Source organism: Ranitomeya imitator, chromosome 7, assembly GCF_032444005.1.
Source record: "Ranitomeya imitator isolate aRanImi1 chromosome 7, aRanImi1.pri, whole genome shotgun sequence".
Classification (NCBI taxonomy): domain Eukaryota; kingdom Metazoa; phylum Chordata; class Amphibia; order Anura; family Dendrobatidae; genus Ranitomeya; species Ranitomeya imitator.
In genome coordinates, this window is record NC_091288.1 from 5089912 (window position 1) to 5109677 (window position 19766).

Genomic DNA, 19766 nt, shown 5'->3' on the forward strand with positions numbered 1-19766 from the left:
CAAGTCCTTTTTGGAAGTGCATTTGAACAGCAAGGTTGATTGCTGTTGTGGGGAACTAGGAAAAAAAAAAATAAAAAATCTCTATATATCTTCAGCAGAGCGAGTGTGAGCGAGCTGAGTGTGAGCTGAGCGTAAGTGTGGACGGCGGTAAGTGTGACTTGTGATTCAGTGACTTTGGAGTCAGGGAGTTTTCAGGGGAGGAATTACTGAATTGCTGTCTGATTTTTATTAATACTTTGTATTTATTTATTTTTTTTATTGAACTGTTCTGTCTGGTGCAATCCCCATTAGGAAATGTGCTCCACGATTGTTAATGCCATCCAGTGCACATCTTGCCACATGTATGCAGTCCTTGAGCAGCCGATCGAGGGTGCATACTGCTGTGCGAGATGTGAGCACGTTGTGCATTTGGAAACCCAGATTCTGACTCTAAATGTGCAGCTGGCAACACTGAGATCCATAGACAACATGGAGAGGAGTCTTCTGCTCACGGAGCAGACGCTCAATGGGACAGATGAGGGGGGGGATGGTGGGATGGAGCTGCAGGACAATGAAGTAGCAAGCTGGGTGACAGTTAGGAAGCGGGGTAGAGGGAAGAGTGCCAGGGAGGCTAGTCCTGATCTGGCACACCCCAATAAGTTTGCTAAGTTGGCAGATGAGGGGGGTGCCAGTACAGGGGTAGCACTGCTGCAGCCAGGCATGTCCTCTGAAAGCCGGAGGAGTGACTGCTCCAGTAAGGAGGGAAATAGGAGAGCAGGGCAGGCCAGACAGGTGCTGGTAGTGGGCGACTCAATTATTAGGGGAACAGATAGGGCAATCTGTCACAAAGACAGGGATCGTCGAACGGTGTGCTGCCTACCTGGCGCTCGAGTCCGACACATCGCTGATCGGGTGGACAGATTATTGGGAGGGGCTGGTGAGGACCCAGCGGTCATGGTGCACATTGGCACTAATGACAAAGTTAGAGGTAGGTGGAAGGTCCTTAAAGATGATTTCAGGGAATTAGGCTGCAAGCTGAAAGCAAGGACCTCCAACGTGGTCTTTTCCGAAATACTGCCAGTACCACGTGCCACGCCAGAGAGGCAACGGGAGATTAGGGAGTTTAATAAGTGGCTCAAGAATTGGTGTAGGAAAGAGGGGTTTGGGTTCCTGCAGAACTGGGCCGACTTCTCAGTTGGCTACAGGCTCTACGCTAGGGACGGGCTGCACCTCAATGGGGAGGGTGCAGCTGTGCTGGGGGAGAGAATGGCTAGAAGGTTGGAGGAGTGTTTAAACTAGGAATTGGGGGGGAGGGTATTCATTTTATAGGAGGGGAAGATAGTGCAGACAGAGTCCTGGGCACAAATAAGGAAGTTGGGGGTGGCGGTGGCATGGGGGGTGGGGTCAGAACAGTTAATAATTTAAGAAATAGAAGTACAGAGAGGAACATAAAGTGCATGTATACTAATGCCAGAAGCCTCGCCAACAAAATGGACGAATTAGAACTAATGTTGTTGGAGCATAATTATGACATGGTGGGGATATCTGAAACGTGGCTGGATGAGAGCCATGACTGGGCTGTTAACTTGCAGGGCTATAGCCTGTTCAGAAATGACCGTACAGATAAGCGAGGGGGAGGGGTGTGTCTATATGTAAAATCATCCTTAAAACCCATCCTGCGCGATAATATAGGTGAATTTAATGAAAATGTAGAATCCCTGTGGGTGGAGATAAGGGGAGGGGGAAAAAATAATAAATTACTGATAGGGGTTTGTTATAAATCTCCAAAAATAATGGAAGCAATGGAGAATATCCTCGTAAAGCAAATAGATGAAGCTGCGACTCAAGGAGAAGTCATTATTATGGGGGACTTCAACTACCCAGAAATAGATTGGGGAACAGAAACCTGCAGTTCCAGCAAAGGTAATCGGTTTTTGACAATTATGAGAGACAATTACCTTTCACAACTGGTTCAGGACCCAACAAGAAGGGGGGCACTGCTAGACCTAATATTAACCAACAGGCCAGACCGCATATCAAATATAAGGGTTGGGGGTTACTTGGGAAATAGCGATCACAAAATAATAAGTTTTCATGTATCCTTTAAAAAGATGTGTAGTAGAGGGGTTACAAGGACACTAAACTTCAGGAGGGCAAATTTCCAACGGATGAGAGAGGATCTTGGTGCAATTAACTGGGACGATATCCTGAGACACAAAAATACACAAAGAAAATGGGAGACATTTATTAGCATCCTGGATAGGACCTGTGCACAGTATATACCGTATGGGAATAAACATACTAGAAATAGGAAGAAACCAATATGGCTAAATAGAGCTGTAAGGGGCGCAATAAGTGACAAAAAGAAAGCATTTAGAGAATTAAAGGAAGTAGGTAGTGATGAGGCATTAAATAAATACAGAAAATTAAATAAATTCTGTAAAAAGCAAATCAAGGCAGCAAAGATTGAGACAGAGAGACTCATTGCCAGAGAGAGTAAAAATAATCCTAAAATATTCTTTAACTACATAAATAGTAAGAAACTAAAAAATGATAGTGTTGGCCCCCTTAAAAATAGTCTGGGTGAGATGGTGGATGAGGATGAGGAAAAAGCCAATATGCTAAATGACTTTTTTTCATCAGTATTTACATAAGAAAATCCCATGGCAGACAAAATGTCTAGTGATAAAAATTCCCAATTAAATGTCACCTGCTTAACCCAGCAGGAAGTGCGGCGGCGTCTAAAAATCACTAAAATTGACAAATCTCCGGGCCCGGATGGGATACACCCTCGAGTACTGCAGGAATTAAGTACAGTCATTGATAGACCATTATTTTTAATCTTTAAAGACTCCATAATAACAGGGTCTGTGCCACAGGACTGGCGTATAGCAAATGTGGTGCCAATATTCAAAAAGGGAACAAAAACTGAACTCGGAAACTATAGGCCAGTAAGCTTAACCTCTACTGTGGGTAAAATCCTGGAGGGCATTCTAAGGGACGCTATACTGGAGTATCTGAAGAGGAATAACCTCATGACCCAGTATCAGCACGGGTTTACTAGGGACCGTTCATGTCAGACTAATTTGATCAGTTTCTATGAAGAGGTAAGTTCCGGATTGGACCAAGGGAACCCAGTGGATGTAGTGTATATGGACTTTTCAAAAGCTTTTGATACGGTGCCACACAAAAGGTTGATACATAAAATGAGAATAATGGGGATAGGGGAAAATATGTGCAAGTGGGTTGAGAGCTGGCTCAGGGATAGGAAACAAAGGGTGGTTATTAATGGAGCACACTCGGACTGGGTAGCGGTTAGCAGTGGGGTACCACAGGGGTCAGTATTGGGCCCTCTTCTTTTTAACATATTTATTAATGACCTTGTAGGGGGCATTCAGAGTAGAATTTCAATATTTGCAGATGACACTAAACTCTGCAGGGTAATCAATACAGAGGAGGACAATTTTATATTACAGGATGATTTATGTAAACTAGAAGCTTGGGCTGATAAATGGCAAATGAGCTTTAATGGGGATAAATGTAAGGTCATGCACTTGGGTAGAAGTAATAAGATGTATAATTATGTGCTTAATTCTAAAACTCTGGGCAAAACCGTCAATGAAAAAGACCTGGGTGTATGGGTGGATGACAAACTTAAATTCAGTGGCCAGTGTCAGGCAGCTGCTACAAAGGCAAATAAAATAATGGGATGCATTAAAAGAGGCATAGATGCTCATGAGGAGAATATAATTTTACCTCTATACAAGTCACTAGTTCGACCACACTTAGAATACTGTGCACAGTTCTGGTCTCCGGTGTATAAGAAAGACATAGCTGAACTGGAGCGGGTGCAGAGAAGAGCGACCAAGGTTATTAGAGGACTGGGGGGTCTGCAATACCAAGATAGGTTATTACACTTGGGGCTATTTAGTTTGGAAAAACGAAGACTAAGGGGTGATCTCATTTTAATGTATAAATATATGAGGGGACAGTACAAAGACCTTTCTGATGATCTTTTTAATCATAGACCTGAAACAGGGACAAGGGGGCATCCTCTGCGGTTGGAGGAAAAAAGGTTTAAGCATAATAACAGACACGGATTCTTTACTGTAAGAGCAGTGAGACTATGGAACTCTCTGCCGTGTGATGTTGTAATGAGTGATTCATTACTTAAATTTAAGAGGGGACTGGATACCTTTCTGGAAAAGTATAATGTTACAGGGTATATATACTAGATTCCTTGATAGGGCGTTGATCCAGGGAACTAGTCTGATTGCCGTATGTGGAGTTGGGAAGGAATTTTTTTCCCCAATGTGGAGCTTACTCTTTGCACATGGGTTTTTTTTGCCTTCCTCTGGATCAACATGTTAGGGCATGTTAGGTTAGGCTATGGGTTGAACTAGATGGACATATAGTCTTCCTTCAACCTTAATAACTATGTAACTATGTAAAGATGAAAGTCACAAACGCAGAAATGAAACAGGTTTCAGCAAAGGGAGGCCAGACTTACTAAACAGACAGAGGATAGGAAAGGTATCTTTGCGGTCAGCACAAAAAACTACAAAAAACCATGCAGAGTGTGCAAAAAGACCTCCGCACCGACTAACGGTGCGGAGATGCCACTCTGCATCCCAGAGCTTCCAGCTAGCAAGACAAAATCATGATAGCCAACTGGACAAGGAAACAATGAACAAATAATAACAAGCAGGAACTTAGCTTCTGCTGGAGTAGACAGGTCACCAGAAAGATCCAAGAGCGATCTGAACCAATGCAGGAACATTGACAGCTGGCATGGAGTAACGATCTGAGTGGAGTTAAATAGAGCAGCCAACCAAAGGATAAACCACGTCACCTGTGTAAGGAACCTCAGAAGCAGCAGCTCCACTCACAGCCACCAGAGGGAGTCCATGGACAGAACTCGCCGAAGTACCATTCACGACCACAGGAGGGAGTTCGACAACAGAATTTTCAACAGTACCCCCCTTGAGGAGGGGTCACCGAACCCTCACCAGAGCCCCCAGGCCGATCAGGATGAGCCAAATGAAAGGCACGAACTAGATCGGCAGCATGAAGCGACGGTAAAAATTAGCAAAGCCCAGGAACTTCTGCAGGCTCTTCACAGATGTCGGCTGAGTCCAATCATAAATGGCCTGAAATTTAACAGGGTCCATCTCGATAGTAGAAGGGGAAAAAATTAAACCCAAAAAGGAAACCTTGTGAACTCCAAAGAGACACTTTGACCCCTTCACAAACACCATTCTGACCTGCTTCACATGAGACTCCCAATCATCCGAAAAGACCAAAATGTCATCCAAATATACAATCATGAATCTATCCAGGTACTCTCGGAAGATGTCATGCATAAAGGACTGAAACACAGATGGAGCATTAGAAAGCCCGAATGGCATAACCAGGTACTCAAAATGGCCCTCGGGCGTATTAAATGCTGTTTTCCATTCATCGCCCTGTTTAATTCGCACAAGATTATACGCCCCTCGAAGATCGATCTTGGTGAACCAACTAGCCCCCTTAATCCGAGCAAACAAATCAGACAGCAGCGGCAAAGGATACTGAAATTTGACTGTGATCTTATTAAGAAGGCGGTAATCAATACAAGGTCTCAAAGAGCCATCCTTCTTGGCCACAAAAAAGAACCCTGCTCCCAATGGTGACGACAACGGGCGAATATGACCCTTCTCCAAGGATTCCTTTATATAACTCCGCATAGCGGCGTGCTCTGGCACAGATAAATTAAACAGTCGGCCCTTAGGAAACTTACTACTAGGAATCAAATTAATAGCACAATCGCAATCCCTATGAGGAGGTAGGGCACCAGATTTGGGCTCTTCAAATACATCCCGGTAATCTGATAAAAATTCAGGGACTTCAGAAGGAGTGGAAGGCGAAATTGACAACAATGGAACATCACCATGTACCCCCTGACAACCCCAGCCGGACACAGACATAGATTTCCAATCCAACACTGGATTATGGACCTGCAGCCATGGCAACCCCAAAACGACCACATCATGTAGATTATGCAACACCAAAAAGCGAATATCCTCCTGATGTGCAGAAGCCATGCACATGGTCAATTGAGTCCAGTACTGAGGCTTATTCTTGGCCAAAGGCGTAGCATCAATTCCTCTCAATGGAATAGGATACTGCAAGGGCTCCAAGAAAAAACCACAGCGCCTGGCAAACTCCAAGTCCATCAAATTCAGGGCAGCGCCTGAATCCACAAATGCCATAACAGAATAGGACGACAGAGAGTAAATTAGAGTAACGGACAAAAGAAATTTAGACTGTACCGTACCAATGGTGGCAGACCTAGCGAACCGCTTAGTGCGCTTAGGACAATCGGAGATAGCATGAGTGGATTCACCACAGTAAAAACACAGCCCATTCCGACGTCTGTGTTCTTGCCGTTCAGCTCTGGTCAAAGTCCTATCACACTGCATAGGCTCAGGCCTATGCTCAGAGAATACCGCCAAATGGTGCACAGCTTTGCGCTCACGCAAGCGTCGATCGATCTGAATGGCCAAGGACATAGACTCATTCAGACCAGCAGGCATGGGAAATCCCACCATGACATCCTTAAGGGCTTTAGAAAGACCCTTTCTGAAAATTGCCATCAGGGCACACTCATTCCACTGAGTAAGCACAGACCACTTTCTAAATTTCTGACAATATACCTCCGCTTCATCCTGACCCTGACACAAAGCCAGTAAGATTTTCTCTGCCTGATCCACTGAATTTGGTTCATCATAAAGCAATCCAAGCGCCAGAAAAAACGCATCAACATCGCGCATTGCAGGATCTCCTGGCGCAAGGGAAAATGCCCAGTCTTGAGGGTCACCACGCAACAAAGAAATAATGATTTTTACTTGTTGAACGGGGTCACCAGAGGAGCGGGGTTTCAAAGCTAGAAACAGTTTACAATTATTTTTGAAATTCAAGAACTTAGATCTATCACCAGAAAATAAATCAGGAATAGGAATTCTAGGCTCTAACATCGGATTCTGAACCATCAAATCTTGAATGTTTTGCACCCTTGCAGTGAGATGATCCACACAAGAGGACAGACCTTGAATGTCCATATCTACACCTGTGTCCTGAACCACCCAAAGGTTTAGGGGAAAAGAAAGACAAAACACAGTGCAAAGAAAAAAAAATGGTCTCAGAACTTCTCTTATCCCTCTATTGAGATGCATTAATACTTTGGGCCAGCTGTACTGTTATGGACCTGGTGGTTAGGAGCACCCGGCACGACCTGATAGTTAAACTCAACAGGACAAGCTCTGGGATGTGGGAGCTCTGCTGACCGCAACCCCTAATCCTATCACAACAACTAGAAATAGCCGTGGAGCGTTCCTGACACTCCCTAGACGCGTCTTCACAGCCTAAGAGCTAGCTAGCCCTAGAGATAGAAAATAAAGCCTACCTTGCCTCAGCGAAATTTCCCAAAGGAAAAGGCAGCCCCCACATATATTGACTGTGAGTAAAGATGAAAGTCACAAACGCAGAAATGAAACAGGTTTCAGCAAAATGAGGCCAGACTTACTAAATAGACAGAGGATAGGAAAGGTATCTTTGCGGTCAGCACAAAAAACTACAAAAAACCACGCAGAGTGTGCAAAAAGACCTCCGCACCGACCAACGGTGCGGACATGCCACTCTGCATCCCAGAGCTTCCAGCTAGCAAGACAAAATCATGATAGCCAACTGGACAAGGAAACAATGAACAAATAATAACAAGCAGGAACTTAGCTTCTGCTGGAGTAGACAGGTCACCAGAAAGATCCAAGAGCGAACTGAACCAATGCAGGAACATTGACAGCTGGCATGGAGTAACGATCTGAGTGGAGTTAAATAGAGCAGCCAACCAAAGGATAAACCACGTCACCTGTGTAAGGAACCTCAGAAGCAGCAGCTCCACTCACAGCCACCAGAGGGAGTCCATGGACAGAACTCGCCGAAGTACCATTCACGACCACAGGAGGGAGTTCGACAACAGAATTCACAACACAGCACCCAGTAATGGCGAACGTGTAATGGGGCAGTGCCCAGTAATGGGGGACGTGTAATGGGCTGCAGCACCCAGTAATGGGGGACGTGTAATGGGGCAGCGCCCAATAATGGGGAACGTGTAATGGGGGCAGTGCCCAGTAATGGGGGACGTGTAATGGGGCAGGACCCAATAATGGGGAACGTGTAATGGGGGCAGCACCCAATAATGGGGAACGTGTAATGGGGGCAGCACCCAATAATGGGGAACGTGTAATGGGGGCAGCACCCAATAATGGGGAATGGGTAATGGAGGACGTGTAATGGGGCAGTGCCCAGTAATGTTTAAAATTTTAAACAAAGTCAATAGGTTGTGGTGTTCCTTACTGGTCCCTACCCATGTGCCGGTGTGAACGCGCTCCTACACGTGTGCGGTAACGGTCTGCCAGGCGATACGCGTGGGGACATCGTACCACCAGGTTGTATTATTATGGGGGGTTTCCTCCTATTTATGCTTTAAATATCTAGTGATATTATTGTATATTGGTGGCTTCTCAGCCCTTTCTTTGGCTCATATCTTGCCTATTTTTATTGTTATAGATTAAATCTTTGTGCCTTATTTTCACTATTTTTTTAAATGGTTCTTTAGGGACCTATATGGCACGATTTTTTTATTTTTTTCTAGGCATTACTAGCGCATATACCCCATGAGCCAATTGGTCTGTGTTTAGTCGCCTTATTACATCTAGGTATGGTCTTTATCACCTGTGTTGTTGTGATGTTGTCTACTTGTTTTTAATTGTGTTTTTATCGTTTTGTAGTGTGTTTTTTTGATCTGTTAATAAAATCAGTCTATCTTATTTATTTTGTTTGTATTCTTTGATGGAGTGCGTATTTTTGCAGTAATGCTTTTCTTTTTTGTTACACGGTAACGGCCGATGTTCTCGTCACTCAGGTGAAAGCTTCTACGGTGAATTCACGATCTCAGGACAAAACTTTAACCCGAACCCAGAAAGTGCGGAATACACCAATATCTACACTGCAGTGATGACACAGGTGAGATTCGCCATGTGAACCGCACCACTCCACAATGGCGTCATGTCAGTGATGTCACCACCAGGGGGCGGGCTGACAACTCCGCACCATATACAGACTGGTTGTCAGCAGCCATATTTGTCCAATTGTGACATTTTCTGCTTTATCTCCAGTGTAGAAAAGTGTTGTCAGGTCTCCAGCATCGCGGCACAGTCATACTGGAGATGAGGTGAGTGCTGGAGGATGATGAGGAGACGGTGTGAATAATAGGAGTGCTGGGGGATGATGAGGAGACGGTGCGAATGATGGGAGTGCTGGAGGACGATGAGGAGACGGTGTGAATAATAGGAGTGCTGGGGGATGATGAGGAGACGGTGCGAATGATGGGAGTGCTGGAGGACGATGAGGAGACGGTGCGAATGATGGGAGTGCTGGGGGATGATGAGGAGACTGTGAATGATGGGAGTGCTGGAGGATGATGAGGAGACAGTGCGAATGATGGGAGTGCTGGAGGACGATGAGGAGACTGTGTGAATGATGGGAGTGCTGGAGGATGATGAGGAGACTGTGAATGATGGGAGTGCTGGAGGATGATGAGGAGACGGTGCGAATGATGGGAGTGCTGGAGGACGATGAGGAGACGGTGTGAATGATGGGAGTGCTGGAGGATGATGAGGAGACGGTGCGAATGATGGGAGTGCTGGAGGATGATGAGTGCAGTAAGGTCAGGACATATTTGTTTCTTTCAGTGACTTATTTTGGGTTAAGTAATTTCCGTCCATATCATTTATATGTGTGAGGAGGCGCGAGACACCGGGGCCCCAACACTCCAGACACCGGGGCCCCAACCCTCCAGACACCGGGGCCCCAAGCCTCCACACACTGGGGGCCCCAACCCGCCAGACACCGGGGGCCTCAACCCGCCAGACACCGGGGCCACCCTACATCATATCTGCCAGCTCAACTCTGTCCATGAGGATTTACACCTCTGCACAACACTTTGGTAACATTGAGCTGGCAGAAGTGGAGAGAATACCCTGTATATGGAGAACAATTATTATTATTATTATTATTTATTTCTATAGCACCAACGATTCCATGGTGCTGTACATGAGAAGGGGTTACATACAAATTACAGATATCACTTACAGTAAACTAACAATGACAGACTGATACAGAGGGGAGAGGACCCTGCGGGCTTACATTCTACAGGATTATGGGGAAGGAGACAGTAGGTCTAGGGTTGCAGTAGCTCCGATGGTGTTGTGTTGGCCGTGTGGCCATTGATGGTTGTAGATTTCCTGAAGAGGGGGGTTTTCAGGTTTCTTTTGATGGATCCAAATGTGGTGGATAACCGGACGTGTTGGGGCACAGAATTCCAGAGGGTGGGGGATATTCGGGAGAAATCTTGGAGGAGGTCGGGTGAGGAGCGAATAAGCGTGGAGGAGAGAAGGAGGTCTCGGGAGGACCGGAGATTACGTGAGGGAAGATATCGGGAGATTAGTTTGGAAATATATGGAGGGGACAGGTTATCGATGGCTTTGTAGATCAGTGTTGGTAGTTTAAACTGGATACGCTGGGAAATTGGGAGCCAGTGAAGAGATTTGCAAAGAGGGGAAGCAGGAATGTAGCGAGGAGAGGGATTAATCCGGCAGCAGAGTTAAGGACGGAGAGGTGCGAGAGCGTTAGAGGTTAGGGTACAGAGGAGGATGTTGCAGTAGTCGAGGCGGGAGATGATGAGGGCATGCACAAGCATTTTGGTAGAGTGAGGGTTGAGGAAAGGATGGATTCTGGAAATGTTTTTGAGCTGGAGGCAACAGGAGGTGGCGAGAGCTTGGATGTGCAGTTTAAAGGACAGGGCAGAATCCAGGGTTACTCCAAGGCAGCAGATTCTGGGGACAGGGGAAACTGTGATTTCATTTATTGTGATAGATAGATCAGGTAGGAAAGATCTGAGAGATGGAGGAAAGATGAGGAGTTCAGATTTGTCCACATTGAGTTTGAGGAAGCGAGAGGAGAAGAAGGAGGATATGGCTGATACACACTCAGGGATTCTGGACAGCAGAGCGGTGATGTCTGGGCCAGAGAGGTAGATCTGAGTGTCATCGGCATATAGATGGTATTGGAAGCCATGAGACTTCAGGAGTTGTCCCAGGCCAAGGGTATAGTTTGAGAAGAGTAAGGGTCCTAGGACAGAGCCTTGGGGGACTCCAACAGAGAGAGTGGGATGAGGAGGTAGTGTGGGAGAAGGAAACACTAAATGTGCGGTTGGTAAGGTATGAGGAGATCCAGGATAGGGCGAGGTCTTTGATGCCAAAGGAGGAGAGGATCTGTAGTAGGAGGCAGTGGTCAACTGTGTCGAAGGCAGAGGACAGGTCTAGAAGGAGGAGTATTGAGAATTGTTAGCTTTGGCCGTAAGTAAGTCGTTAGTAATTTTGGTCAGGGCTGTCTCAGTGGAATGGTGGGGAGGAAGCCAGACTAGGTTGTCGAAGACAGAGTTAGATGCAAAGTTCAGCATGGACGTGCTGCTCAAGGAGTTTGGAAGTAAATGGGAGCAAAAATATGGGGCGATAGCTGGACATAACGCTCGGGTCAAGGGATGGCTTTTTGAGGATAGTGATAGGTTGAAGAGGTGGGTTAGGGATGTGATTAGTGTAGTGGTTGTGAGGTTGGGGAGGAGGTGGGATGGAATGGGGTCAAGTGCACAAGTGGTGAGGTGTGATTTGGAGAGATGAGCAAGCCGGCTGCTGCCCGCTGGCTATCTGGGATTCCCGCCGGCCGCACATGTGGAGAGGTGTTCTGCCTGGGAGCGGAGACTCATCTGGGGATCGGTGTGGGGTCCGGTGCCCCGCAGCTCCCTGCTTCGCCTGGTGTGCGGACCCGGCGTCGGTGATAGCGTACGCGATGGGTTTCCCGCCAGAGCAGATGCCATCTCTGCTCCCTGCTCTGTGCTACAGTACAGGGGGATGCCAGAACTTGACCACAATAAAGGAATAAGCTCACCATTAATATAGCAGGTCCAGGGGGGCTAGACTGGCAGCTGATGAAACTGGACACAACCGATGAATAGTCCCACCTGAGGCTTACACGAACTTGGGCAGCTCGCTGTCCCCTCCTTGGAGACTTGTGCCTTCCCCTGGAGATCTCCTGGACTCCTAGCAGGTCTACACAGCTTGTTAAGGCCCTACAATTGTCCGCTAAACACCCTAACCTTGCAACTGCCTTGTTTATCCGCTCAGACATTGCCCTCCTCAAGCTCTATTAAAGGGTCACCTTTTCACATCTGGACGCAATCTCCCTCTTCAAGCAGCATATAACCTCCTGTTTTACTACCCACTGCAGGATGTAATTGCCACTAGGTGGACTTTGAGGAGAATTGGGGGAATCTCTTAATCTGCTGCACAATTTACCCACAATGGTTAAATCTTCTCATAAGCTGACAAGATCGTGGAGAGCCCCGTGGGCAGTAGGGTACTCGGTACCGAATCCTTTGGTTATCAGGGGGGATGTCACGGTGGCTGACCCGGTCCGTGGCCCTAGGGACGTAAAAAGGGGGAAAGGTCTTTAAAGGGATAGAGTTTATGTTCGTGACGCCACCTGTGGTATTCGGTCAGGGTGACCGACGCTGCTTTAAGGGGTCCGCTGGGATGATGTTATGGCAGCTAGATGGTAGACCTTCCCACAGGTGAAGTATGTCCCCAGGGCTTCCCAGTGTAGATGGTGAGAGGCGCAGTGAAGAACGAGGACACAAGGTTGCAGTCTCTTTACCTTTTACTGAAGGCTTCAGCATCCACAGTCCGAAGCACAGACCACGGGGTAGGCAGGCTCCGGAGGCAAATCCAGAGTTCCCTTATCCAGGTAGAAATCAGTAGCCTTCCTCTAGCACTGCGGTGTTGTAGTACCTTACTGCTAAGCCTCTCATAAGGTCCTCACAGATGTTGTAGATGTTATGTCTCTCGCTCTGTCCCCCAGATGGATAGGACAAACCTGTATGACCGGTGGCTTGAGGTGTTTTACAGGTACTCTATCATGCCCCGGCCTCTAAGCAGTGCCACCTTGCCTCCTGGGTAAAGGGCGAGCAGGTAACGTGAAATTAGCTGTCCTGCCGGTCTCTGGAGCAAGGTATAAAGGACTGTTGCTCCCTCGGTGTTCCGGCTACCGGGGTCCTGCGCCTCAGAAGGAGGCAGCCTGTGCAGGGCAGAACTCCTCTGATATCCACTCCTTTGCTACGATTTCTTCACCCTCTCTACAATACAGTTCTCATTCAGTGTCTCTTTCTAGAAGCTGCCGCACTCAGGGCAGGCGCAGCTCCGTGTCCTTCTGTCTCGGCCTCTGACAGGATCCCACCCCTGTCAGGGACCAAATAACTGAGCGAAGCTCAGCCAGCAACTGACTAACTTCCTCCCCAGGCAACCAGTTTTACCTAAGTGTGAGGAGTGCCTTAGTAAATAGGAGCAGAGCTCCCCCTGGTGGCCTGGAGTGCAAAATGTGTTGCATGTTTGTGATACTTGGATTGAGTTGTCATTCTTTGCCTCCAAACGTAACATCACTCCCCCCTAGAGGTTAATGACATTACTGCAACGACCTGGACCCTGGGACGCTGCAATCGTGTACCACGTCCAACAGCTCTAGCTCCCAAGCAGACATGGATAAAATCTTGAAAAAGCGGAGCAACTGATCTAACACCTCTAAACCCTCCCATTCACTTGGGGCGGCCCTGGAGGACCTTACAGAATCCGACCAGGAGAGTGATGGAGACTCGGATGTCGAGGATAAAGGTGATCAAGTCACTAGATCTTTTATTAAAATGATTTTGGGCAAAGCATTAGAACCCTTAGGTAAAGATCTCTCTGCCATCAAACAAGATCTCACCCACTTGGGCCACAGAATCGAGGCGATTGAAGCTTCCCACTCAGAAATAGTACAATGTTCCAAGTCTACCCTAACTTGCCAGAAGCAGCAAGAAGACCATATCAACCGGATCTATACTATCTTAGAGGATCATGAGAACAGAGAAAGAAGAAACAACATGAGGCTAAAAGGGGTCCCCGAGTCTATCCTTCCGGACGCTCTGATTCCAACACTTACCGAAATCTTTCGCTCGATCCTTGTCCCTACTGACCAAATTGAAATCGATATGGTAAGAGTCCACAGGGCGCTGAGGCCCAAACTGAAGCCAGACAAAGCACTTCGTGATGTTCTTTGTCGGTTTCTTGACTACAGAACCAAGGACCTATTATTAAAAAGAGCCAGGGAAGCGGACTTGATTGCCCATGGGAGAACTCCAATTCAAATTTTCCAAGACCTTTCAGCCTCCACATTATACAAGAGGCGCCTCTTAAGACCCTCTACCTACATCCTTCAACAAAGGCATTATGCGTACCGCTGGCTGTTTGACTTTGGACTGTCCATCTCAGCTAAGGATCGGAAGTTCTTAGTAAGATCCACCGCCGACATTAAAGATGTCTACAAAGAATTGGAGATCCACCTTGACCAACCACCAGTTCTGGAGATAGCACGTGAGTCCCATCACTTGAAGTCTCTCCCGCTCCATGGCAAGACTCTCCTACCTCGAAATCCGCACGATCAAGACGTCGATCCTCCAGGGTCACACCAACAAGAAACGAAGATGATGACCCAGGCGGATGAGGACTGGTCGGCTGTCCCAGACTTATGGTTCTGTTGGGCTCTCTCTATAACCCAATGTGTCATTTGGTTTACCGCTTATATTGGAGACCTTAGTCTCTGATCTTGTCATTGTTTTATTTAATTCCTCCGTTCTTGATTCTTCTCTCCGCCCCCATGTTTGGTAGTTTCGATGAGAATTCTGCTTTCTGAAAACACTTACTATAGTCTGTTATTTTCAATTGTTATTATTCTCCCATGTTTCTAGCATTCTAATTATTTCTCCCTCTTCTCCCCTCTCATTCTCACTCACTTTTCCTATCTCCCCGATCCGATGGATGAGTCATCCTCCAGACTGCATCGTCTTCAACCGATTTCACCATGACATGAATCCGTAAGTCTTTTCAGATTGTCTCACATAACACACATGGCCTGAACTCCCCAATCCCTAGATCGCAAACTTTAAACCTGTTTAAAAAAAAAATCGGGGTATGATATTTTACTCTTACAGGAAACTCATTTTACTCCTGATAAAACCCCTTCTTTTGAGAAATGCTTTTTTGATAGATGGTATCATGCTAATTCCCCCCAGAAAGCAGCAAGGGGTGTCTCGATAGCTTTCGCCAGGGACATCCCCTTTCTTCTCACAGATTGTTTGGTAGACCCCAAAGGCCGTTACATTTTCATTAAAGGCCTAATAGCTTGGAACATGGTGACTCTAGGCAGTCTGTATGTACCCAACAAACATCATTTGAAGTGGCTGCGTAAAGCCCTTGCTAAACTACTTTCCTTTCAGGAGGGGGCAGTCGTTTTGGGAGGGGATTTAAATGTTGTGTTAGACCCTCCCCTAGATACTTCAACAACAAAAAAGCTCTATCTCTTTAAGAGATCTTGCTAGTCTCAAAACACTTTTTCCTTCCTTAGAATTAATTGATGCTTGGAGATGCACTCACCCAACGGATATCGATTTCACTTATTACTCACATCCGCACAACTCTTATCACCGTCTTGATTACATCCTGATTTCTAGAGCCCTCTTCCCCACCACTTTCCCGCCCTTCACTCCGATCATTCTAGGGTGTTGATAAATCTAGAATTCCACAAACCCTACTCCTGTTTCAAAACTTGGAGGCTTAACGAATCACTCCTACAACAAGATGACATTAAAACCCAGATACATGACTCGCTCCAAGAATTCTTTAAACTTAATGCTATACCAGATACGAACCCAACAATATTGTGGGAGGCACACAAGGCCTGGTGTGTTTATCTTGATAGCCTCTTTCCTAAACAAACAGAGGAGAGTAGAAATGCTATCCTTGTACAGTGATATTGTGGCCTTGGATGCTCTCCATAAAAAAAGAATTAACACAAGACACTCAGGCTAGGTTCATATTGCGATAGTGCAATCCGTTTAGCGCATACGCTAACGGAATGCGCTAACGCAATGTCTAAAAAGGGATCGCATTTAGCGATCCCGCTAGCGCAGATGCCCGATCTGCGCTTAGCGAGAAACGGACTTCGAACGCTGCAAGCAGCAATCGAGGTCCGTCAGAAAATAACGGGACATCGCTAACGCGTGCCAAAAATGGCATACGTTAGCAATGCGTTCGTTACATTGCGGTCAATGGGTGCGCTAACGGATCCGTTACGTAGCGTTAATTGCGCCATGTAACGGATTCCGTCAGCAGACACCCACTAACGCAATGTGAACCCAGCCTTACCCAACTCACTGAAAAAAAGACAGTCCCTCAGAGATCTTTTAAATAAGCGTTCCTCTAAACATTACTTATCTTGGAAGAATAAGATCTTTGCTCATGGAGACAAAGCATCCTAACTCATGATTTCCCTGATTAAGAAACGCCAAGCCCGGACATTCATCCATAAAATCAAATCTAAAGATGGTCAGACTACTCAACATTACAACCAGATTATTGACACATTTCTGACTTTCTACAAAGATTTATACCAACTCCGCCATAGCGAATCTATGGAAGATAAGAATCAAAGGGTAAGGGACGTTCAATCTTTTTTGTCTTCCTTACATCTTCCCAAATTATCCGACCTTCAGCAAGACTGTCTAACTAGACCCTTCGATTTGTCTGAACTCCAGTCCGTCCTGTCTGGGAGATCGAAAGGGAAATCTCCGGGCCATGACGGGTTCTCCAGAATATATTATAAGACCTTCTTTGATGTTCTAGGCCCTCATTTATTGAGCATGTGCAATGCGGTCCTGGGTGGAAAACCCTTCCCCTCTCAGTCATTAGAAGCTCACATTTCCCTTCTTCATAAGGAGGGAAAAGATCCTGAATGCTGCGGGAGTTATAGGCCCATTTCTCTGCTTAATGTCGACTTAAAAATATATGCGAGCCTCATAGCTAGAAGACTTGCAGAGCTATTTCCGCAACTTATCTCCTTTAATCAGACCGGTTTTGTGTCTGGTAGGGAGGGACAACACATGCAGGATCCTGCACCTGATTCATTATGCCAAAATCTGTAAAACCTGCTTGTTTTGCTAGGGACGGACGCCGAGAAGGCTTTTGATAGGGTGGACTGGAAATTCTTACGTGAAACTCTCCTTGCATTTCTCATTCCTGTACAACTGGTTGATGCCATTTTCCAAATGTACACCATTCCTTCAGCACAGCTAAAAATTAATAACCTATTGTCGGATCCCTTCCAGATCCAGAACGTAACGAGACAGGGATGCCCTCTTTCCCCGATTCTGTATGTGTTGGTCATGGAGCCTCTCATCCAAAGCATCCAACAAAATGCGGAAATTAAAGGGATCCAAGTGGGGGGTTATCACCATAAATCAGCGGCATTTGCAGATGACCTGCTAGTGTTTTTGTCTGATCCTGTAAAGGGCATCCCTACTTTTGTTCGCCTATTGGACCTCTACGGAAAATTATCTAACTTTAAAGTAAACACCACTACATCAGAAGCTCTTAGCCTTAATATCTCCAAATCCTCTATAGACAGATTAAAAAAAACTTTATCCCTTTAAATGGCCCTCCAAGTTTATAACAAATTTAGGTATCAAAATTGGAAGGTCAACTGGGGAGTTTTGGAACTCAACATTATTCCTTTGTTGAACCAGGCTGTAACGACGGTTAAATCTTGGAAAGCTCCTTTCCTTTCATAGATGGGTAGGAAAAACCTACTGAAAAGCATAATTCTGCCCAAATTTCTATATCTGTTTCAGATGCTCCCTATCTACATCCCAAGCACTATCTTTCAAAAATCAACTCTTTCTTTATTAACTTCATCTGGGATAATAAACGCCCCCGAATTAATGCTAATACACTCGCCCTACCGAAATCTAAATGTGGAATGGGTACCCCTGATATCTTCAAATACTACAAGGCTGCCATGCTCACCAGAGTAATGGACTGGATCAGATGATCCCCGGAAAAAATATGGCTACCCATCGAGGAACACCTAGCTCCAGCCCCCTTAAGATCTATGGTTCTATTATGTGATTACACTAACTTGAACCAATTAATAACTAACGAGATTACGATAGCTATTCTTAAAATATGGAGGTCGGAATTTCTCAGAGTAACCCCCCTATCCCCAATTCGAACAATACAAGATGTTATGGGTCCTATCTCCTCTACACTGCCTAAAGATCCTACCAACACTTCAAGAAATTTGACTAATCCGCCAATCCCAATAGACGATCTATTCATAGATGGCTCCCTGATGACCCTTTCGGAACTCCAGAATTTTAAACCACACCTTAATATTTATTTTCTCCATTATAAAAGGATTAAAGACTACTGTCACAAATCTAAAAGATAGTCTCACGTGCTTTGCCCAATCAAACTCTTTGAACAACTCTGCGTTCAACATAGCCCACTGAAAAAGGTTTTATCTAAGATTTATAATTTTCTGATTATGGAAAAGGCTGACACCAAAAGGGCATTTATAGGACTTTGGGAGAAGGACCTCAATATTCTCCTCACTAAAGAACAGATTACCTCTATTTATAATAGTTCACATGGCCCCTCTCAATGTGTAAAAATTCAAGAAAATTCTTATAAAGTGTTATCCCGATGGTATCGTACTCCGTCTCAATTGCACCAGTGGCATCCCTCCACCTCTGATGTATGTTGGAGATGCTGTGTAGATCTCGGATCCTATCTACACATTTGGTGGTCTTGTCTGAAAATTATACCCTTTTGGCAATTGGTGACAGAAATAATCTCTGATGTGTTGGGCAAAGTCCCTGTATTAGAACCCCAGTCCACTTTACTTAATTTACCTCTATGGCCGGAGAATCCTCTGGCTTCAAAAATGGCGAGTAATATAATCGCTGCCGGCGAGTTCCTAATCCCCACTCTGTGGAAAACTACTCACACCCCCACTAAAAAACAAGTTCTTGAGAAAACTGACTTGCTATATCATATAGCAGAATTGCTAGCCAGCACACAAGAATTACTCAATTGCTTTCGGAATACAAGGGAACCGTGGATCCAATTCCGATCAAGTCCTGGGTTTCTACTTGAAATTTCAGACACTGGAGGAGTCTAATAAATATACTTATTCAATAATCATTCTTTATCCCGGATGGCTCTTCACCGGATCCTTCCTTTTACCAGATCCTCTCTCTTTCTCTCCCCCTCTTGTTTTCCCTTCTCTACTCTTTCCTCCTATCTCTCTCTTTATCTACCTTTTCTCATTCCTCCCGAATATCTTGAGCTAGCGATCATACGCGAGTCACCTAACACTCCTCTTGGTTTATCATATTTGGCCTTACTAAGGCTTCCCTGTTGAGGTCCTGTTTTAGAGTTTTAACAATAACTAATTAGGTGTGACTCCTCATAATGTTTTCTCCCTTCATGTCTATTGGATATAATGGTTTTTCCTTTCCTGTTCATCTGTTATACTTTTCCCTCAATAAAAAGATTATTGAAAGAAAGACAACAAAGACTTGCCTTGTTTGGTCGATCTTATTTTTGAAGTGCGTGGCAAAGTCCTCGGCAACTATTAGGGAACTCAGAGGGGGCAGTGGTGGGCGGAGGAGGGAGCTAAAAGTGTTGAACAACTGTTTGGGGTTGTGGGATAAGGAAGATACGAGTGTTGTGAAGTCGCCTGTTTAGCAGAGGTGAGAGCTG

General features: G+C 45.7%; 1 protein-coding gene across 1 annotated transcript in view; it reads left to right on the plus strand.

Moving 5' to 3' along the window:
• Window positions 1-19766, plus strand: part of MUC13 (mucin 13, cell surface associated) — a 74076-nt gene that overhangs the window by 11874 nt on the left and 42436 nt on the right. Inside the window, exons 4-5 of the mRNA XM_069732594.1 lie at window positions 8942-9042; window positions 9195-9250. Coding sequence (XP_069588695.1) covers window positions 8942-9042; window positions 9195-9250 — 157 coding nt within the window. The remainder of the gene's footprint in view (window positions 1-8941; window positions 9043-9194; window positions 9251-19766) is intronic.